This window comes from Hylobates moloch, unplaced genomic scaffold, assembly GCF_009828535.3.
Source record: "Hylobates moloch isolate HMO894 unplaced genomic scaffold, HMol_V3 SCAFFOLD_369, whole genome shotgun sequence".
In the NCBI taxonomy this organism is placed as follows: domain Eukaryota; kingdom Metazoa; phylum Chordata; class Mammalia; order Primates; family Hylobatidae; genus Hylobates; species Hylobates moloch.
This window is the reverse complement of record NW_026652644.1, coordinates 1-17,868: the sequence shown is the minus strand read 5'-3', so window position 1 is coordinate 17,868 and position 17,868 is coordinate 1. Positions and strand designations below refer to the sequence as shown.

The 17,868-nt window shown below is 40.7% G+C and overlaps 1 pseudogene and 1 gene segment (V, D, J or C); both read right to left on the bottom strand.

Moving 5' to 3' along the window:
* Positions 1-10,846: 10,846 nt before the first annotated feature.
* Positions 10,847-11,560, bottom strand: LOC116464285 (immunoglobulin heavy variable 5-10-1-like). The segment is given in 2 exon segments: positions 10,847-11,376; positions 11,460-11,560. Coding segments are annotated over 2 exon segments (579 nt in total).
* A 4,059-nt stretch (positions 11,561-15,619) lies between these two features.
* LOC116464284 (immunoglobulin heavy variable 3-74-like) lies at positions 15,620-16,212 on the bottom strand (annotated as a pseudogene).
* Positions 16,213-17,868: the final 1,656 nt, after the last annotated feature.

Here is a 17,868-nt window from a genome sequence, read left to right as displayed (position 1 = left end):
TCAATAATGCAGAGCCATATTCTCAGCAACATTTAAATGCTGATAGGAAGTCAATAAATCTTGTGACACATGATAAAAAGAAAACAAATTCAATGAAAACAATTAATATATTTTTGTTTGTTTGTTTGTTTGTTTTTTAGATGGAGTCTCAGTCTGTTGCCCAGGCTGGAGTGCAGTGGTACAATCTTGGCTCACTGCAACCTCTGCCTCCCGGGTTCAGGGTTCAAGCTATTCTCCTGTCTCAGCCTTCTGAGAAGCTGGGATTACAGGCGCCTGCCACCACGCCGGGCTAATTTTTGTGTTTTTGGTAGAGACGGGGTTTCACCATACTGGTCAAGCTGGTCTCAACCTCTAGACCTCAGGTGATCCACCCACCTTGGCCTCCTAAAGTGCTGGGATTACAGGTGTGAGCCACTGTGTCTGGCACAATGAAGATATTTTCTTAGTACAGTTATACACATGCAGAAATATATTCTTAACAAGATATGGAGAAAATACGCATGACAATTACGGTCCGCACTTCTGGTCGTATGGTCGTTCCTGGTATTGACAACTACCTTCTTCTACTACCCGTTCTGTATTTGTTTTGCCTTCAGCAAGTACATTGGCTGGTCAGGTTTTTTAATCTGGGTGAAGACCCAAACTTTTATTTCTGAAGTATCTGGGCCATTTGTATTCTTGCCTGAATTAGGTTGTTTTAGTTTCCCATTGACCTTAATCCCATGGCAAAGTAATACTAAGAGATGCCCTAAGAAATCTCCTGTATTCCAGACATACTCTTTCTCACCTCCACTGTGGAGTAGTAGTCTGATTTCAACTTGATAGTCTGGGTCAATCACCCCAGCCATTCAAATTAGAGAGTTTCTTTTTTTCAATTTATGTAAATGCATGTCTTTGAAATTTTGAGTGGGATTGCATTAAATCTGTAAATGCTTAGGTTAGGGTGGACATATTAACAATGTATGTTCCAGTAACACAAGAACACAAGATAGCCTTCCATTTATTTGTGTTTTCTTCCATTTTAATCAATATATTATAATTTTCAATGTGCAGATATTTTGTATCCTTATTAAATTTATTTTGGTAAAATTTATTTTATGAATTTTAAGCTGTTGTATTTAGATTTATTTTCTTGATTTTAATTTTGAATAATCATTTTTTAGTGTATACAGAAGATACTTATTTTTGTAGGTTGATTTTTATTTAATTTCAATAGCTTTGGGGGTAAATTTTTTTTGTTGGATGGAGGAATTATATAGCAATAAATTCTGAGATTTTAGTACATTCATCACCTGAATAGTGTACACTCTACCTAAAGTGTAGTTATTTTCTCTCTAGTATCTATCCTATTTTTTCCCTTCTGAGTCTCCAAAGTCCCTTATATCACTCTGTATGCCTTTGTAAGTTCATAGCCTAGCTCCCACTTATAAGTGTGCAAACACAGTTTTTGCTTTTCCACTCCCGTGTAACTTCACTTACACTAATTACCTCCAGCTTCATCCAAGTTGCTGCAAAGGACATTATGCCATTCCCTTTAATGGCTTGGTAGTATTCCATGATGTATATATGTCAAATTTTCTTTTTCTTTTTCTTTTTTTTTTTTTTTTTTTTGAGGCAGAGTCTTGCTCTGTCACCCAGGCTGGAGTGCAGTGGTGCAGTCTCGGTTCACTGCAGCCTCTGCCTCCCGGGTTCAAGCAATTCTCCTGCCTCAGCCTCCTGAGTACCTGGGACTCCAGGTGCATGCCAACAGGTCCAGCAAATTTTTTGTATTTTTAGTAGAGACGGGATTTCACCATGTTGGCCAGGATGGTGTCGATCTCCTGACCTCATGATCCGCCCTCTTCGGCCTCCCAAAGTGCTGGGATTACAGGCGATGTCATATTTTCTTTATGAACTCATTGGTCAATGGGCATTTAAATTGGTTTCACATATTTTCAATTTTGAATTCTGCTGCTATAAACATACATATACACGTCTTTTTCATATAATGACTTTATTTCCTTTGGGTAGCTCTCCAGATATGAGATTGCTGGATCAAACAGTAGATCTGGCCAGGCGTGGTGCTGCACGCCTGTAATTTCAGCAATTTGGGCGGCCGAGCGGGGAGGATCAGCTGAGGTCAGGAGTTGGAGACCAGCCTGGCCAACGTGGGGAAATCCCTTCTCTACAAAAATTCAAAAAACAATTAGCCAGGCATGATGGCACCGCCAGATACTCCGGAGGCTGAGGCGGGAGAATCACTTGACACGGGAGGCGGAGGTTGCAATGAGATGAGATTGCACCACTGCACTCCAGCCTGGGTGACTGAGAGAGACTCCATCTCAAAAAAGAAAAAAAAATAGTAGATCTACTTTTCTGCTTTTCAGGAAATCTCAATAGTGTTTTCCATGGTGGTTATACTAAATTACATTTTCACCAGCAGTGTATAAGCATTCCCTTTTGTTTTCTGACTTTTTATAGTGGCCATTCTTGCAGGATTAGGTGTTATTAGATTGTGGTTTTAATTTGTATTTTCCTGATGATTAGTGATGTTACACAGTTTTTCATATGTTTGTTGTCCATTTGTATATCTTCTTCTAAGAACTATTTATGTCCCTTGTCCACTTTTAAATGGGATCATGTTTTTTTTCTTGGCGACTTGTTTTAGTATTTTGTAGATTCCGAATACTAATTTTTTGTCAGATGTGAAGTTTGCACATATTTTGTCCCATGCTGTGAGCTGTCTTTTTACTCCGTTGACTCTTAGTTGTGCTGTGAAGAAACACTTTAGTTTAAATAGGTTGCATAAATTTAGTTTTGTTTTTGCTGCATTTGCTTTTGGGGTCTCAGTTATAAATTCTTTGCCTACCCTGATGTCTAAAAGTGTTTTTCCAATATTGTTTTCTAGAATTTTTGCGTTTAATGCCTTATATTTAAGTACTGATTCATCTTGAGTTGGTCTTTTATGTGGTGACAGATAGAAATCCAGTTTTATTCTTTTACATGTGGCTTGCTAGTTTTTCTCGTACCATTTATTAAATGTGGTGTCTATTTTTCAGTTTAAAATTTGGTACATTTTGCAAAGCTTCAGTTGGATTTACATATGTGGCTTTATTTCTGGGTTCTCTATTTTGTCCCAGTGGTCTATGAGCCTACTTTTATGTCAGTACCATGTTGTTTTGGTAACTGCAGCCTTGTGGTGTAATATGAAGTTCAGTAATATGATGGCTCCAGTTTTCTTTATCTTATTAGGATTTCTTTGGGTATTTTGGCTTTTTTTTTGGTTTCATATAAATTTTAGCGTTATTATTTTTTAATTCTGTAGAAAATAATGTTGGTATTTTCATAAGAATTTCATTGATTCTGTAGACTGCTTTAGGCATTATGGTCATTTTCACAATAGTGATTCTTCCAATCCAAGATCAGGGGATGCATTTGCATTTGTTTGTATCATCTATGATTTCTTGCAGCAATGTTGTTTAGTTCTCCTTGTAGAGATCTTTTACCCTTTTGGTTAAGTATATTGGTAAATATAGTATCTTTTTGCAGCTTCTATAAAAGGGATGGAGTTCTTGATTTAACTCTCAGCATTGTTGTTGTTGATATATAGCAATACTAATGATTTGTGTACATGTATTTTGTAATCTGAGACTTAACTGAATTCATTTACTAAAACGAATAGTATTTTGGAGGAGTCTAGGGTTTTAATATATATAATCCCTTGATCTGTAAACAGTGATAGTTTGACGTTCTCTTTTTAAATTTGGATACCCTTATTTTTTTTTCTCCTGACTAATTGCTCTGGCTAGAACTTCCAGAACTATGTTGAATAGAATTGGTGAACTTGGGCATCCTTGTATTGTTTGTGTTCTCAGGGGAAATGCTTTTAACTGTTTCACATTCAGAATGATATTAGCTATGGATTTTTCATATGTAACTTTTATTAGTTTGAGGCAGGTTTCTTCTATGCCTCATTTATTTACAATTTTTATCATTAAAAATGCTGAATTTTGTTGAATGCTTTTTCTGCATCTATTGAGACAATCGTAAGGTTTTTGTTTGTAATTCTGTTTATGTGATGTATTACATTTATTGACTTGTGTATGTTCAAATAATCCCTGCAATTCTGAGATGAAACCCGCTTGATCATGAGGAATTATCTTTTTGATGTGCTGTTGAACTCAGTTAGCTATTTTTTTTTGGTATTTTTGCATCTATATTTATCAGGGAAATTCATCTGTAGAGTGTGTGTGTGTCTGTGTTGTGTATGTATGTTTTCCTGGTTTTGGTATCTTGGTTATACTAGCTTCATAGAATAATTTAGGGAGGATTCTTTTTTATCTAAATTTAAAAAGTAGTTGCAGCAAAATTGGTAGCAATTCTTTAAATTTTTTGATAGAATTCAGCTGTGAATTCACCTGGCCCTATTTCATTGTTGTTATTGTTGGCAATTCTTGAATTACTGATTCAATCTCACTGTTTGTTATTTGTCTATTCAAAGTAACTGTTTCTTTTTTATTTAATCTAGGAGTGTTGTATGTTTCTAGAAATTTTTCCATTTCCTCTAAGTCTTCCACATTGTGCACATGAAGGTGTACTTAATAGTCTCAAATTATTTTTTATATTAGTGGTGTAGATTGTAATGTCTCGTTTCATTTCTAACTGAGCTTATTTGGATCTTTGATCTTCTTTTCTTGGTTAATCTAGCTAATGACCCATGAATTTGTTTATTTTTTCAAATAACCAGCTTTTTGTTTCGTTGATTTTTTTTTGTATTTTTTTTGTTTGGATTGCATTTAGTTCTGTTGTGATCTTTGTTATTTATTTCCTTCTTCTGGCTGTAGGTTTAGTTTGTTCTTGTTTCTCCAGTTTCTTGAGGTGTGACATTAGGTTGTGAATTTGTGCTCTTTCAGACTTTTTGATGCAGGCAGCTGGCACTATAAACTTTCCTCTTATCACTGCTTTTCCTTTATTTTTGAGGTTTCAATAACTTGTCTCATTATTGTAACTTAATTAAGATAATTTTTAAAATTTTCATCTTGATGTAATTGTTAACCCAGATATTATTCAGAAGCAGATTTCTTAATTTCTATGTATTTGTTCATTTTCGACAGTTCTTTAGCGAGATGATTTTTAGTTTTATTCTGCTGTAATCTGAGAAGATACTTGATATGATTTCATTGTTTTAAAAATTTATTGAGACTCGTTTTGTGGCCTAGTATAAGCTCTACCTTGGAGAATGTTGCATGTGCTGATTACAAGAATGTATATTCTGCAGATCTTGGACAGAATGTTCTGTAAATATTTGCTGCATCCATTTGTTCCAGTGAGTCATTTAAGTGCATTGTTTATCTGTTGACTTTCTGCCTCGAAGATCTGTTTAGTACTGTCATTATTGTACTAAAGTCTCCCATTATAATTGTTTTGCTAACTCTCAGTTTTTTAGGTCTAGCAGTACTTGTTTTACGAATCTAGTTCCTCCAGTGTTTGGTGCATATAAATATATAATTGTAATTTTTTGTTGAATTGATCCTTTCATCATTATATAGTGATCATCTATGTCTTTTTAAATTGTTTTTTCTTTGAAGTCTGTTTTGTCTGAGACAAAAAATAGCTAGTCCTGCTCACTCCTGGTTTCTATTTTTGTGAAATTCCTTCTTCCCTGCTTTTTACCATTTACATTCAATGTGAATATTTAGATATGAGTTACTATTCTCTTTGTCATGTTGTTACCTAGTTTTGTTTATTCTTTGATAATGTGTTATTGTTTTATAGGCCCTGTGAGTTTCTAATTTTTAAAAGGTTCCGTTTTTGTGCATATTGGCCTTTTGTTTCAAGGTTTAGAACTTATTTTAGCATTTCTTGTAGTGCTGGTTTGGTAGTGATGAATTCCCTCAGCATTTGTTTTTCTGAAAATGACTTTATTTCTTTTTTATTTATAAAACAGTTTGGCAGGATAAAAAAAAATTCTTGGTTGAAAGTTTTTCTGTTTAAGGAGTTTGAAAATAGAACCCTAATCTGTCTGGCTTGTCAAGTTTCTGCTGAGAAGTCTGCCATTATTCTGACAGGTTTCTTTGTTTTACTGCTCTTAGCATTATTTCCTTCACGTAGACTTTAGGTAGCCTGATGACTGTATGCTTGGTGAAGGTATTTTTGCAGTGAATTCCCCAGGAGTTCCTTGAACTTTTTGCATTTGGATATCTAGGTCTTTAGTCAGGCCAGAGAAGTAGTTCTCAATTATTCCTTCAGAGAAGTTTTCCAAACTTGTTATTATTTTTTTCTTCTTCAGGAGCACCAATTATTCTTAAATTTGTTTGTTTTACATAATCCCATATTTCCTGGAGACTTCTTTCACTTCTTTTGGCTCTTTTTAAATTTATTTTTGTCTGATTTGGTTATTTCGGTAATAGTCTAGTCTTTCTACTTTTTTCTTCCACTGTTTCCTTTTTCTTTGTCCTCGAATATTTTACTTCTACTTTTATTTTGTACTGTTTCTAGTCTGTTGTTATTTCTGCTACTTTTTTCTAGTCTATTTTTCCAACTTTCCATGGCATTTTGTAATTCCCTTTCCAATTCCCTGCATTTTTTTAAATTTTCAGGAGTTCTGATTGGTTTCTCTTTAGGATATCTATCTCTCTATAAAAATTTGTATTTATATTCTGAACTGTTTTATAAATTTATTTATGATGATTTTCACCTTTTTCTGATATCTTCTTGAGTAGCTTATTAATCAACATTCTGATTTTCTTTTCTGAGATTTTAAAGACTACATTTTGGTTATAGTTTATTGCTGGAGAGGTAGTGTGACCTTTTGCCACTGTCATAGCACCCTGTTTTCTCATTTTTCTTGAGTTATTTTTCTCATTTCCTCTCATTTTGGTAGATTTCCTAATTATTATTGAATTTATGTTTGATTTGACTGTTTCTTGTGTTTGTTTTTAAATTTTTTTTTCCCTTAAGAATGAGACTTTAATGCTTATAATTAATTACAAGCTGATTTGGTTTTTGGTCCTTAGAGGGGTGAAGACTGTAAGAGTTCCGTGGCTATGGAGAATCTTTGTATGATGGCTTTCCTATGTGTTGATTGCAGTAGAAACCTGCTCAGTCTGTGAGCAAGTTCACTGTCTTCTATGGGGTTAGAAGGGTAGAGGTCTCTTAAACCTTATCTCATTCCTCTGTGGCATGCACGTGTTCATTTTATTTGTCCCCAGTGATTTATTTACTTGTTTGATGGCTCAAGCTTCAGATCAGTGGAGGACTTGTCCCTGGGTAGAAACTAGTTGTGGCTAAAGCAGGTGGTAAATGAAGTTCCAGCCTTGACAGAGTTGGCTGAAAGAGTTTTTAGTGAGTCACACTGAGCTCTTATCGGCGGGAAGGGTTGGAGCCACCTCAGCTCTCTTGTCAAGTCAGTAGGAAATATATCCACCTCTCAGACACACTGCTGTCCCAGTATTCCAGCTATTCAGATAAGACAGGCATGTTTTTTCATCTGTACAAATGTTGATGTGCCAAATAGAGAGGAATTGTGACTCTGTCTCATGCAAGCCTGAACCTGGAGAGTGCTCTTTCTGGGGGATGCAGTCACCATGATGTGTTCCAGAAAGGCTGTCTATAGTTGCACCCATGCTGAGCTCTTGTGGGAGAGGCCCCAAGTGTGCCTGCAGTGGTGTACAAGGGGGAAAGGCTTCCTCTTCCTCAAGATTCTTCACAAACAATAGGGCTGTCTGTTAAGAAAGAGCTGAAGACTTTCCCAGCTGAGCCCAGTGCTGCAACTGTACTTCTGCTAGAAGTTTCCCACCAGCGGAGGGATCTGGTGTTCAAGGCCTGCCATCCAGATTCTCTTGTCCCATGGGGTGTTCCCTCGATGTGCTGCGCTCCCTTCCCCTAATAGGAGGAGAACCTGGGAGCCATGGTACTGTGAGTTATGTTTCTTCTTTAGGTCTAGCTGCCCAGTGATGTTGACACACTTCAGACTGGTGTGGGCAAATGTCTCTAAGTGATCCAGTGATGTGAACTGTCCTCATATTTTTCAACAGTGAGCAGCAGAACTGGGTCTGATGGGAGTGGCAGGCAGGAGAGTGATGGAGACTCTGTGAAATTCCATGGATATTGATAGCCTTTGTGTACTGGCTTTCTTGAATGCTGGTTATAGTAGTAATGAACTGGTCACATGGGGAGACTCAGGATCTCCTGGTCATCCAAAGTGGTGCAGGCCATGGTGATAGCTGAGATCGCACAGTCATTTTCTCCTTCCGGGATGCAGTGTTAGTCTACCAGGAGGAGATACTGTAATGGACTGTTGGTTTGCCTCCAGCTAAGAGGTGGTGCTTGCAAAAGAGCACCAGCTGCATTATTAGCAGTGGGATTTTTGCAATCCTTGTGTTGCCCAGGTATGGAGGCTACTATGGATTCTCAGGCAGTGGGTGTGGCTATGTAGCTCCCAAAAGATGCTGTCCTTTGTGTTAAGCTGCCAGGGCAGGTGGCTGCACAAAGCAAGGTGAGGGTTGGGCCAAGTGGGTTTCTGCTCTGAGTCTCTGTGTGTAAGGCAAGCAGCAGGCCCTGTGGGTGTGGGGGACAAGGGTGGCTGTCAGGCCACTGGGATGATGTTCCAGAGGGGACCATGGCTGCCTCTGCTGCACAGAAGTTTGGGCAGGGGGTGGGGAGTGGCAGGTGGTGTTAGGCCCCGCACAGTTCCCACACACTTGGTGAGGCTGATCCACTCCATGGTGTTCCACCGGCAGCAGTGAGATGAGTTCCAGTCAACCTGTGATCAATACCTGCAAATGCCAGGAGTCATAAGCTATTCCCGTAGAGACTGCAGCCATGGGTTTCATGCCGTGCCCCTTCCTGTCTGCTGCAAAGCTGGGCACCAGCTCCTGCACCCATGGCTCCTAAACTTGCAGAGCCCACTTTTAACACTTCCCTACCCAGGCCCTGGCCAAGGGAGTTCGTCCCAACCCTAGGTTATATTGCACACCCCTGTTGAGAGCTGCTTTCAACCTCAAACTCTGGGGACTCCCAGCCCTTCACCTGACCACAGTGTAGGCCGCAGCTTCCTGCTTTTTCAGAAAGTTTGTAGATTATTTCAGTGTTTCTGTTCAGTTCCTGCATTGCTTCTTGAAAATAAGTCCACAATGTTCATCTCTCCACATCAGTTTGTCCTTCCAAGTGGAAGAGGTACACTAGCAATGCCTCTAACCTGCCATCTTGAAATGTAAGTTTGATTTTGGATTCTGCAACTTTATTGAATTTCTTCATTAGTTTCAATCTTTTTTGGTGGAGTGTTTAAGGCTTTGTATAAATAAGAGCATATAATATATAAAAATATGTTTTACATTTATTCATTACTATATGCATGACTTCTATTTTTTTCTTCTTGCCTATTTTGTCTAGACCGCCCAGTGCTGTGATTAATAATATTGGTGAGAGTGAGCATCTTGTCTAGTTTTTAGTCTTAGAGGAAAATAAAATTTTCATCACTGTGTATAATGTTAGATGTGGGCTTGTGATATGTGGTCTTTATTATGTTGAGGTATATATCTTTTATGCATAATTTGTTCAGATTTTTAAAAATTAGAGTGTAGTGGATTTCAACAGAGGCTCTTTCTGCATATATTGACATGGACATATGGTACATATGGTTTTAGTCCTTCAATATTTTCATTTGATATATCACATTTATTTCTGCAGGTTGAAACTTCATTGCATCCTAGAGATAAACCACATCTGATCATGGTGAATTCTACTGTTAATGTGCTGTTGAATTTGGTTTGTCATCACCCTTGAGAGTTTTTGAAACTAGATAATCAGGGGTATTAGCCTGTAATTTTATTTATTTGTAGTGTCTTTTCCTTGCTTTGCAAATAGGACCTTCCAAAATAAGCTTGCATGTATTTTTTCCTCTTTATTTTGTTGGAAATTTGTATAGAGATTCTAGTTTTTAAAAAAATTTTTGATAAAATTCAGTAGTGAAGCCATGAAGTTCTTGACTTTGATTTGAGATGTTTGAAAAATCACTGACTCAATCTCTTTACTCATGGGTCTGTTCAGATTTTTTTTTTTCGAGATGGAGTCTCACTCTGTTGCCCAGTCTGGAATGCAGTGGCTAGATTTCAGCTTACTGCAATCTCTGTCTCCCAGGTTCAATCCCTTCTCTGGCCTTAGGCTCCTGAGTATCCGGGACTACAGGTGAGCACCACCATGTCCAGCTAATTTTTGTATTTTTAGTGGAGACGGGGTTTCTCCATGTTTGCCAGACTGATATCGAACTCCTGACCTCAGGTGATCCACCGGCCGCGGCCTCCCAAAGAGCTGGGATTACAGGAATGAGCAAACACACCCAACCCAGATTTTTTATTTCTTAATGGTTCAGTTTTGATAGATTGTATGTTTTTAAAAATTTATCTATTTATTTTAATTTATCCAATTTTTATGAAAGAAGTCTTTATTATACCAGAATACTTATGAATTGGCACAAAGATGAATTATTCAGTACATATTATTGAAAGGAAAACAATGACCAAACAAAGATAACCTATTAATAGTTCAAAAAGCGATTAAATGATTTTGTAAAATTAAGTAGAAAATAAAAGAAGGAGGGAGTGAGAGTGGATAGGAGGGAGGAAGGCAAGCGAGCAATGATGAACTGTGTAAAATTTTCACTAATTACAATACTGTCGTATTGGAGAGGTGCCTATTAGGCAGCCTTTTTTTTTTTTTTTTTTTTTGAGATGGAGTCTCACTCTATCGCCCAGGCTGGAGTGCAGTGGCGCAATCTCGGCTCACTGCAAGCTCCGTTAGGCAGCCTTTTGATGTTAACCGTGTAATATACACCATGAACAACCTTGTAGAACACACAAGAGCCCCGTCAGAGAATCCACCTCCCATGGTCAGGTCTCCCATCCAGTTGCCTTAGGGGCTGGGAACCCTCCCATGTTGTTCTCTGGTTCTCGCTCCTGAGGACACAAACAGCCAGTGTTTCCTCCCCGGATGAATAGAGAGGTCCCTGGGGAGGGTGTCTCTGGCAGTTCACTCTGCACCTGTGGTGTGGAGGGTTTGAGACGGGCTCAGTGCTGGTTTCTCTCACTGTGTGTCTCGCACAGTAATACACGGCAGTGTCCGAGGTCTTCAGGCTGCTCCACTGCAGGTAGGCGGTGCTGATGGACTTGTCGGCTGAGATGGTGACGTGGCCTTGGAAGGACGGGCTGTATCTGGTATCAGAGTCACTAGGGTCAATCATCCCCATCCACTCCAGGCCTTTCCCGGGCATCTGGCGCACCCAGCTGATCCAGTAGCTGGTAAAGCTGTATCCAGAACCCTTACAGGAGATCCTCAGAGACTCCCCGGGCTTTTTCACCTCTGCTCCAGACTGCACCAGCTGCACCTCGGCACAGACTCCTGCATGGAAGACACAAAACTTGAATCAGGGGCTCCTTTCTCCCCATTCTTTTCTGTGACCTCAACCCCTGGGCAGGACTGACCTTGGAGAACAGCCAGGAGGAGGGCGAGGATGACAGTTGACCCCACCATGATGGAGGACAGAAAATGAAGCCCTGAGATCCCAGCTGGGCAGTGAGGGAGACTGGGCAGTGCGGAGGGGAGCCCTGGGTTTAAGTGGGGAGGCCCCCACTTGCATTTGCATAGTTGTCACTCTGCCCTGAAGGGAGGAGTCTACAGGGTTTATAACTCAGAGCCTCAAATGCAGAAAAAGGCTGGCCTGAGCTTCCTGGGAGGGGCAGAATAAGGGCTCAATAATTCCTTACACCTGCTATTGTCCCTCTACACTCTTTTCCATGTTTCTTCGAGACCCATACCAGGGCCTCCCTTCTTCCACCCTTCTCTGTGACCCTGCGAAGGTGATAAATCTAGATGAAACTATGTGCATTAAAAAATGAGAAATAGTGCCAGGAAAGGCCATGAAGAGAAAATTCAAATGCACATATGCCTGATAACAAGAACTACCAAAAAAATTACTGTCTATTCCCTGGCAATTTCGCATGAGTTGGACTACGGCCTGGGCATCAAGCAAGGGCAGGACCACCTCAGGACCTCAACAGTCCTCAAGATGATTAACTTGCCAGACCTTCACCCGTGCAAAATCGCACATTTTTCCTGGCCATTTTGTCTTCTAGATTTCTACACTCTGCAATTCAACCTGAATAGGGAATATTTGTTTAGGTCTCTGAATTGCTGATGGACCTGAAGGGATCCCCATTGCCGCAGCCAACTCCTGGTAGTGCTGTTTTAAGTCCTTTGTGTCAACCCCAGCACCTTCTTGTTTAGTTCTTTCATTCTTTAACATTTATTTTATGATATCCACATTGCTTGGAGGAGGCCCTTAACTGTCCCCTTTGTCTGCCCCATTTTTTTGTGAATGACTCTCATTTCCTTATCATCTAAAAGATCCAAATGAAAAGCCAAGGCTACACAAACTACACAGGTTCTGAAACTATACAGGATCCAGTGCAGCAGGGAAGCTGTCTCATCAAAAACATCCTACTTGAGGCTGTGATCAGCTACAGCCATCTGTCATGTGTCTGTTGTGAGCTGTGGGTCCAGCATCCTCCCAAACATTCTCCTCTCATCTGCAGCACACGAAGCCAGAGAAGCTGCTACGTCAGTCACTCTCATAGGCCACTGGCTAACTTTGTTCACAATCCGATGATATCGATTAATGATATCAATCATATCACAAAATGATGCCACTTTCCACACTATCCTCCCTGTGCTGGTTGTCTAGTGGATTCCCCTCCCCAGCCCAAACCCTGGGCTACCATCTGTGTAGCTCTTCTGTGTTGTGTGTTGTTTCTGGACAACTGTACCCTTTGGTGGTGAATGGGAGTCTAGCAGCCTCGGCTCACAGGGCACACTGCAGGCCTGGATGGGCATCTTTTTACTATTGTTTTAGCTGTCACAGATATGAGTTGCATATTCAGGTTATTCTTCATTATTTTTACTTGTCCTTATTCAGGGAAAAACTCCTAGGGAGCTGTGTCTGTCGTTTCTAAATTCCATGGATCACTTTCACTTCCTGCTCCTTACTGGAGTGCACACACCATCTCATGCCATGTGATTCTGTAGCCATCCGGGTATTGAATGTCTTTTATCCCACACTTTCTCATCCTTTGATATTATAAAAAGTCCTCTAGCCATGTGTCAGCAGTCAGGAACTTTCTAGCATTCTCCAACTCTGATATAATTGTGTTAAGTGTCCCAAGACCATCCTCAGGCCCCTCAATCAGTAGAAATAAAGGACTCAAGACAAGCTGTTATTCTCATGGGTGCAGCTTTATTATAGTGAATGAATATGAATTAAAATGAGCAAAGGCACCAGGGAGAAGGCCCTGAGAATCCAGGCACAAGCTCCCAGGTGTTCTTTCCCTGAGGAGTCTCTTGTCCCTAGTTCTCCCAGCAGTGATGAATGACACCACATGTGAAGCATTGTCCACCAGGGAAGCTCACCTGAGTGCTGGTGCCCCGGGCTGTTTATTGGGCCCATCACAGATGTGTGTGACACCTGCACAGTTGACCTCCAGTGCTCAGACGCCGGACCCTTGAGCAATAATAGGCATTCACCATCAGTCATTATGAAAACAGCTAGTATAGTGTGCACCCAGGCTACACACACAGAGACACAGACAAACACAAACAAAAATACATTTTAACTAATAAAATAATCATAATATTAAGAGAGATAAGAGGAATGTTTTGGAAGTGATTGCTATGGTTATGACCTTGATGGTGGGGATAACTTTGCAGATGTATACTTACTCCAAACTCAATGAGTTAAGTATGTTAAATAATGTGTAGTTTTACTGATGTAAGCCTTATCTTAATCAAGTGGTTTACTGATACTACCAGGAGGAGTATGCCAAAAAGGCAGATATCATCTCCCAGGAGCCGATAAACACTTTCCTGCACACAAGTCCAGGTGAGATGGAAACAGGCTGTTGGAATAAAAGGCAAAGCTCAGAAGAAAAGAGAGAGGAAGTGGTGGACAAGGTATGACCCCATGTAGGGTTAGTGTGGATGGGAGGCGCTGCTGAGAGCCTGTGGATGGAGAAGAATGTGGACCAGGGGCAGGAGGAAAAAAGGTGGAGGAGGGGTTCTTCCTGAGCCAAAGCGGATGTTTCATGGAGGGTGTGGGCAGGGGCATGCACAGATCAGTGCTGATGCTGAGTTGCGTATTTAGTGTCAGGAAAAGGGTCAGAGGTGAAACCTGTGAGGTCCTGCCTTACACTGACCCTGCCTACCCTCTATTGTCTGTGATCAGTGTAGGGACCAGCCCCACAGGGTCAGTGGGTTTCTCCCCATGTGCAGAGACGAGAGAGCATAGAAATAAAGACACAAGACAAAGAGATAAGAGAAAAGACAGCTGGGCCGGGGGGACCACTACCACCAAGATGTGGAGACCGGTAGTGGCCCCGAATGCCACGCTGCGCTGATATTTATTGGATATAAGACAAAGGGGCAGGGTAAGGAGTGTGAGCCATCTCCAATGATAGGTAAGGCCACATGGGTCACGTGTCCACTGGACGGGGGCCCTTTCCTGTCTGGCAGCTGAGGCAGAGAGAGAGGGAAGGAGAGAAACAGCTTACAATATTATTTCTGCTTATCATTGACTTTTAGTACTTTCAGTAATTTACTACTGCTATCTAGAAGGCAGAGCCAGGTGTACAGGATGGAACATGAAGGTGGACTAGGAGCGTGACCACTGAAGCACAGCATCACAGGGAGACGGTTAGGCCTCCGGATAACTGCGGGAAAGCCTGACTGGTGTCAGGCCCTCCACAAGAGGTGGAGGAGCAGAGTCTTCTCTAAACTCCCCCGGGGAAAAGGTGACTCCCTTTCCCGGTCTGCCAAGTAGCGGGTGTTGTTCCTTGACACGTTTTGCTACCGCTAGACCACGGTCCGCCTGGCGACGGGCATCTTCCCAGATGCTGGCGTCACCGCTAGACCAAGGAGCCCTCTGGTGGCCCTGTCCAGGCATAACAGAAGGCTCGCACTCCTGTCTTCTGGTCACTCCTCACTATGTCCCCTCAGCTCCTATCTCTGTATGGCCTGGTTTTTCCTAGATTATGATTACAGAGCAGGGATTATTATAATATTGGGATAAAGAGTAATTACTACCAACTAATGATTAATGATATTCATATATAATCATATCTAAGATCTGTATCTGGTATGACTATTCTTGTTTTATATTTTATTATACTGGAACAGCTCGTGTCCTCAGTCTCTTGCCTCGGCGCCTGGGTGGCTTGCCGCCCACAATCAGTATCCATAAAGACTGTTCTAGTTGGGGAACCTCACTGAGGTACCTGTCCTTGGTCTGATAGGGGAAGACTCACCAGGAAGCCCTGAGCTTACTCAGACTCTGATCGTGGTGACCATGTTTGAGGACTTTTCATCCCAGTAAGCATCAATCCACATTTTGTGCGAGTGAGAATAGCTCTTCATATTAAAATAATCTCTTTCAAATACTTAGAGAAGACATTCTTAGGCACAGAATTCTAAAGTTAGAGAGGTTCCCTCGGGAAACTGTAAGAAGAAGACAAAGTCCCACATCCTGACAGGAAACCAGCCTCCATCTGCACCTGCCTCCGGGGCTGACTCTGATCAGTGGGTCCTGAGCGCCCCCTGCAGCTGATTTCCCCCCAGCGTTCCTGCAGGGAGGTTTGTGTCTGGGCTCACACTGACTTCCCCTCACTGTGTCTTTCGCACAGTAATACACGGCCGTGTCCTCGGCTCTCAGGCTGTTCATTTGCAGATACAGCGTGTTCTTGGAATTGTCTCTGGAGATGGTGAATCTGCCCTTCACGGAGTCTGCGTAGTATTTCTGACTTCCATCATACCATATAACTGCCACCCACTCCAGCCCCTTCCCTGGAGCCTGGCGGACCCAGTGCATGCCATAGCTACTGAAGGTGAATCCAGAGGCTGCACAGGAGAGTTTTAGGGACGCCCCAGGCTGTACCAAGCCCCCTCCAGACTCCACCAACTGCACCTCACACTGGACACCTGCAAACACAGAGACATTGGTCAGAAACTGCCACACAAATCCACTGTTTCTCTCACTCGTGTTCACTCCCACTCAATATCTCTAGTTCTCCATGAATCACCTTTTAAAATAGCAACAAGGAAAACCCAGCTCAGCCCAAACTCCATGGCGAGTCCTGTGTGTTCAGTGCTGATCACCGAATGGAAACTCCTCGGAATCCCAGGCCTGGGGCTCCTCTTCCAGAGCTGCAGGGTCAGGGCTGGGCTGGTTTTCATCAGCAGAGGGAGGGCCCTATTTGCATGCCCCCCACTATATAGCAAGCTCTGGGGTGGGACGGCTGAGGAGAGGCTGGGCTCAGTGCAGATGAAGTGTCCTGGGGGAGATTGGCAGTAATTCCATCATTCAGGGAAATATGATTTTATATTATGTGATTGTGCCTTGATATCATTTAGCTCTCATAATCTGATTTTATTTTTACATATTTACACAATATATTTAAAGCAGGTTTCAATGTTACATTTTACAGAAGATAATTTACATAGAGAACACAGCAGTTGTGCAGTGTGTCTAAGATTACACATCTTAAAAAATGTAATCCTATTATCTGGGCCTGTGCTCTAATCACCAGAGGAGGCAGCTCCCCTGAGACAACTCCAGGGCAGTGTGGACTATGCCTAGTGAAGTCTGCAGGATTCCTCATCTGTTATGACAACTTTCTGTAATTTATCTAAATATGTAGAGAGAACCACGGTTCATGTGTGTGTATTTTCAGAAGTCAGTCAAATTTCTTGTGTCAATATCAGTCTTTTTATTGCTCCATTTTAGCAAAAATATTCATTTATTTCTTTGTTATTGCTTTATTCAAGTATAAAAATAAATAATTCAAATTTATAGGGAATGATTCGAAAACTGTAGAGCTATGTTTGCAGCCATTCATTCAGCACTTCAATCAAGTTTTGAATAATTAAATTACTCCCTAAATCTTTTTTCTTATTCCTCTGAAACTTAAATCACATCCCCATCATTCCCAACACCATATTCTCAGAAAAAATTTAAATCTTCTTCATTTTAATTTATGATAGTGGCATCTTCTAATATTTCTACAATGAATCATATAAAATTTACTCTTAATTCCTTAGCTTCTTTCACTGAGCACAATTCTTTGAGAATTTAGTCATGTTTTTTATGATTGAGGCATGCCTTGATTTCAAGCTGCATTATATACCGGTACATAAATATGTGTCGAACTATTTAATTGTTCACCCATAACAAAATGTTATTTCTTCTCCCAGTTAATGGATTCTATAGAGAAAAGTAGCTACTCGGCACAGGAATGTAAAAAAAATGAGTAAACTATGATCTTATTCTGAACTCATTAACAACAAACCTGAAAAACCACTAATATGGGAAAAACCTTCAACATATCTGAGTTGATATCACAGAGGAAAAAAAAACCCTGAAATCTGTGGAGAGAGGGGCCTGCAGAGAGAACCATATATTAGTGTACCTGGGACAGATACCAACTGGATGTTATCTAAGCTAAGAACAGGCTGACTTGAAAACACTCAGGGAGTTGCTGGAGGATGGACGTGCTCATACTGTTAGACTGTGAAGCTCCTGGTGCTTGCAGGCTTTTCCTACAGAATTATTATTAATTATTATGGCTTCACTTTATGCAAATGATCAGACCAACCATAAGACTAAAGTTTATTTTGCAAACAACTCAGGCCTATAATGATTAGTTTCTGACAAAAATCAGAACTGGAGAGAGAAAAATTATGTTTCAAAACATATCATACACTTGTCTTTAAATTACAGTCTCTTCAACTGGTTTTTCAGGTTTGTTGTTAATGAGTTCAGAATAAGATCATAGTTTACTCATTTTTTTT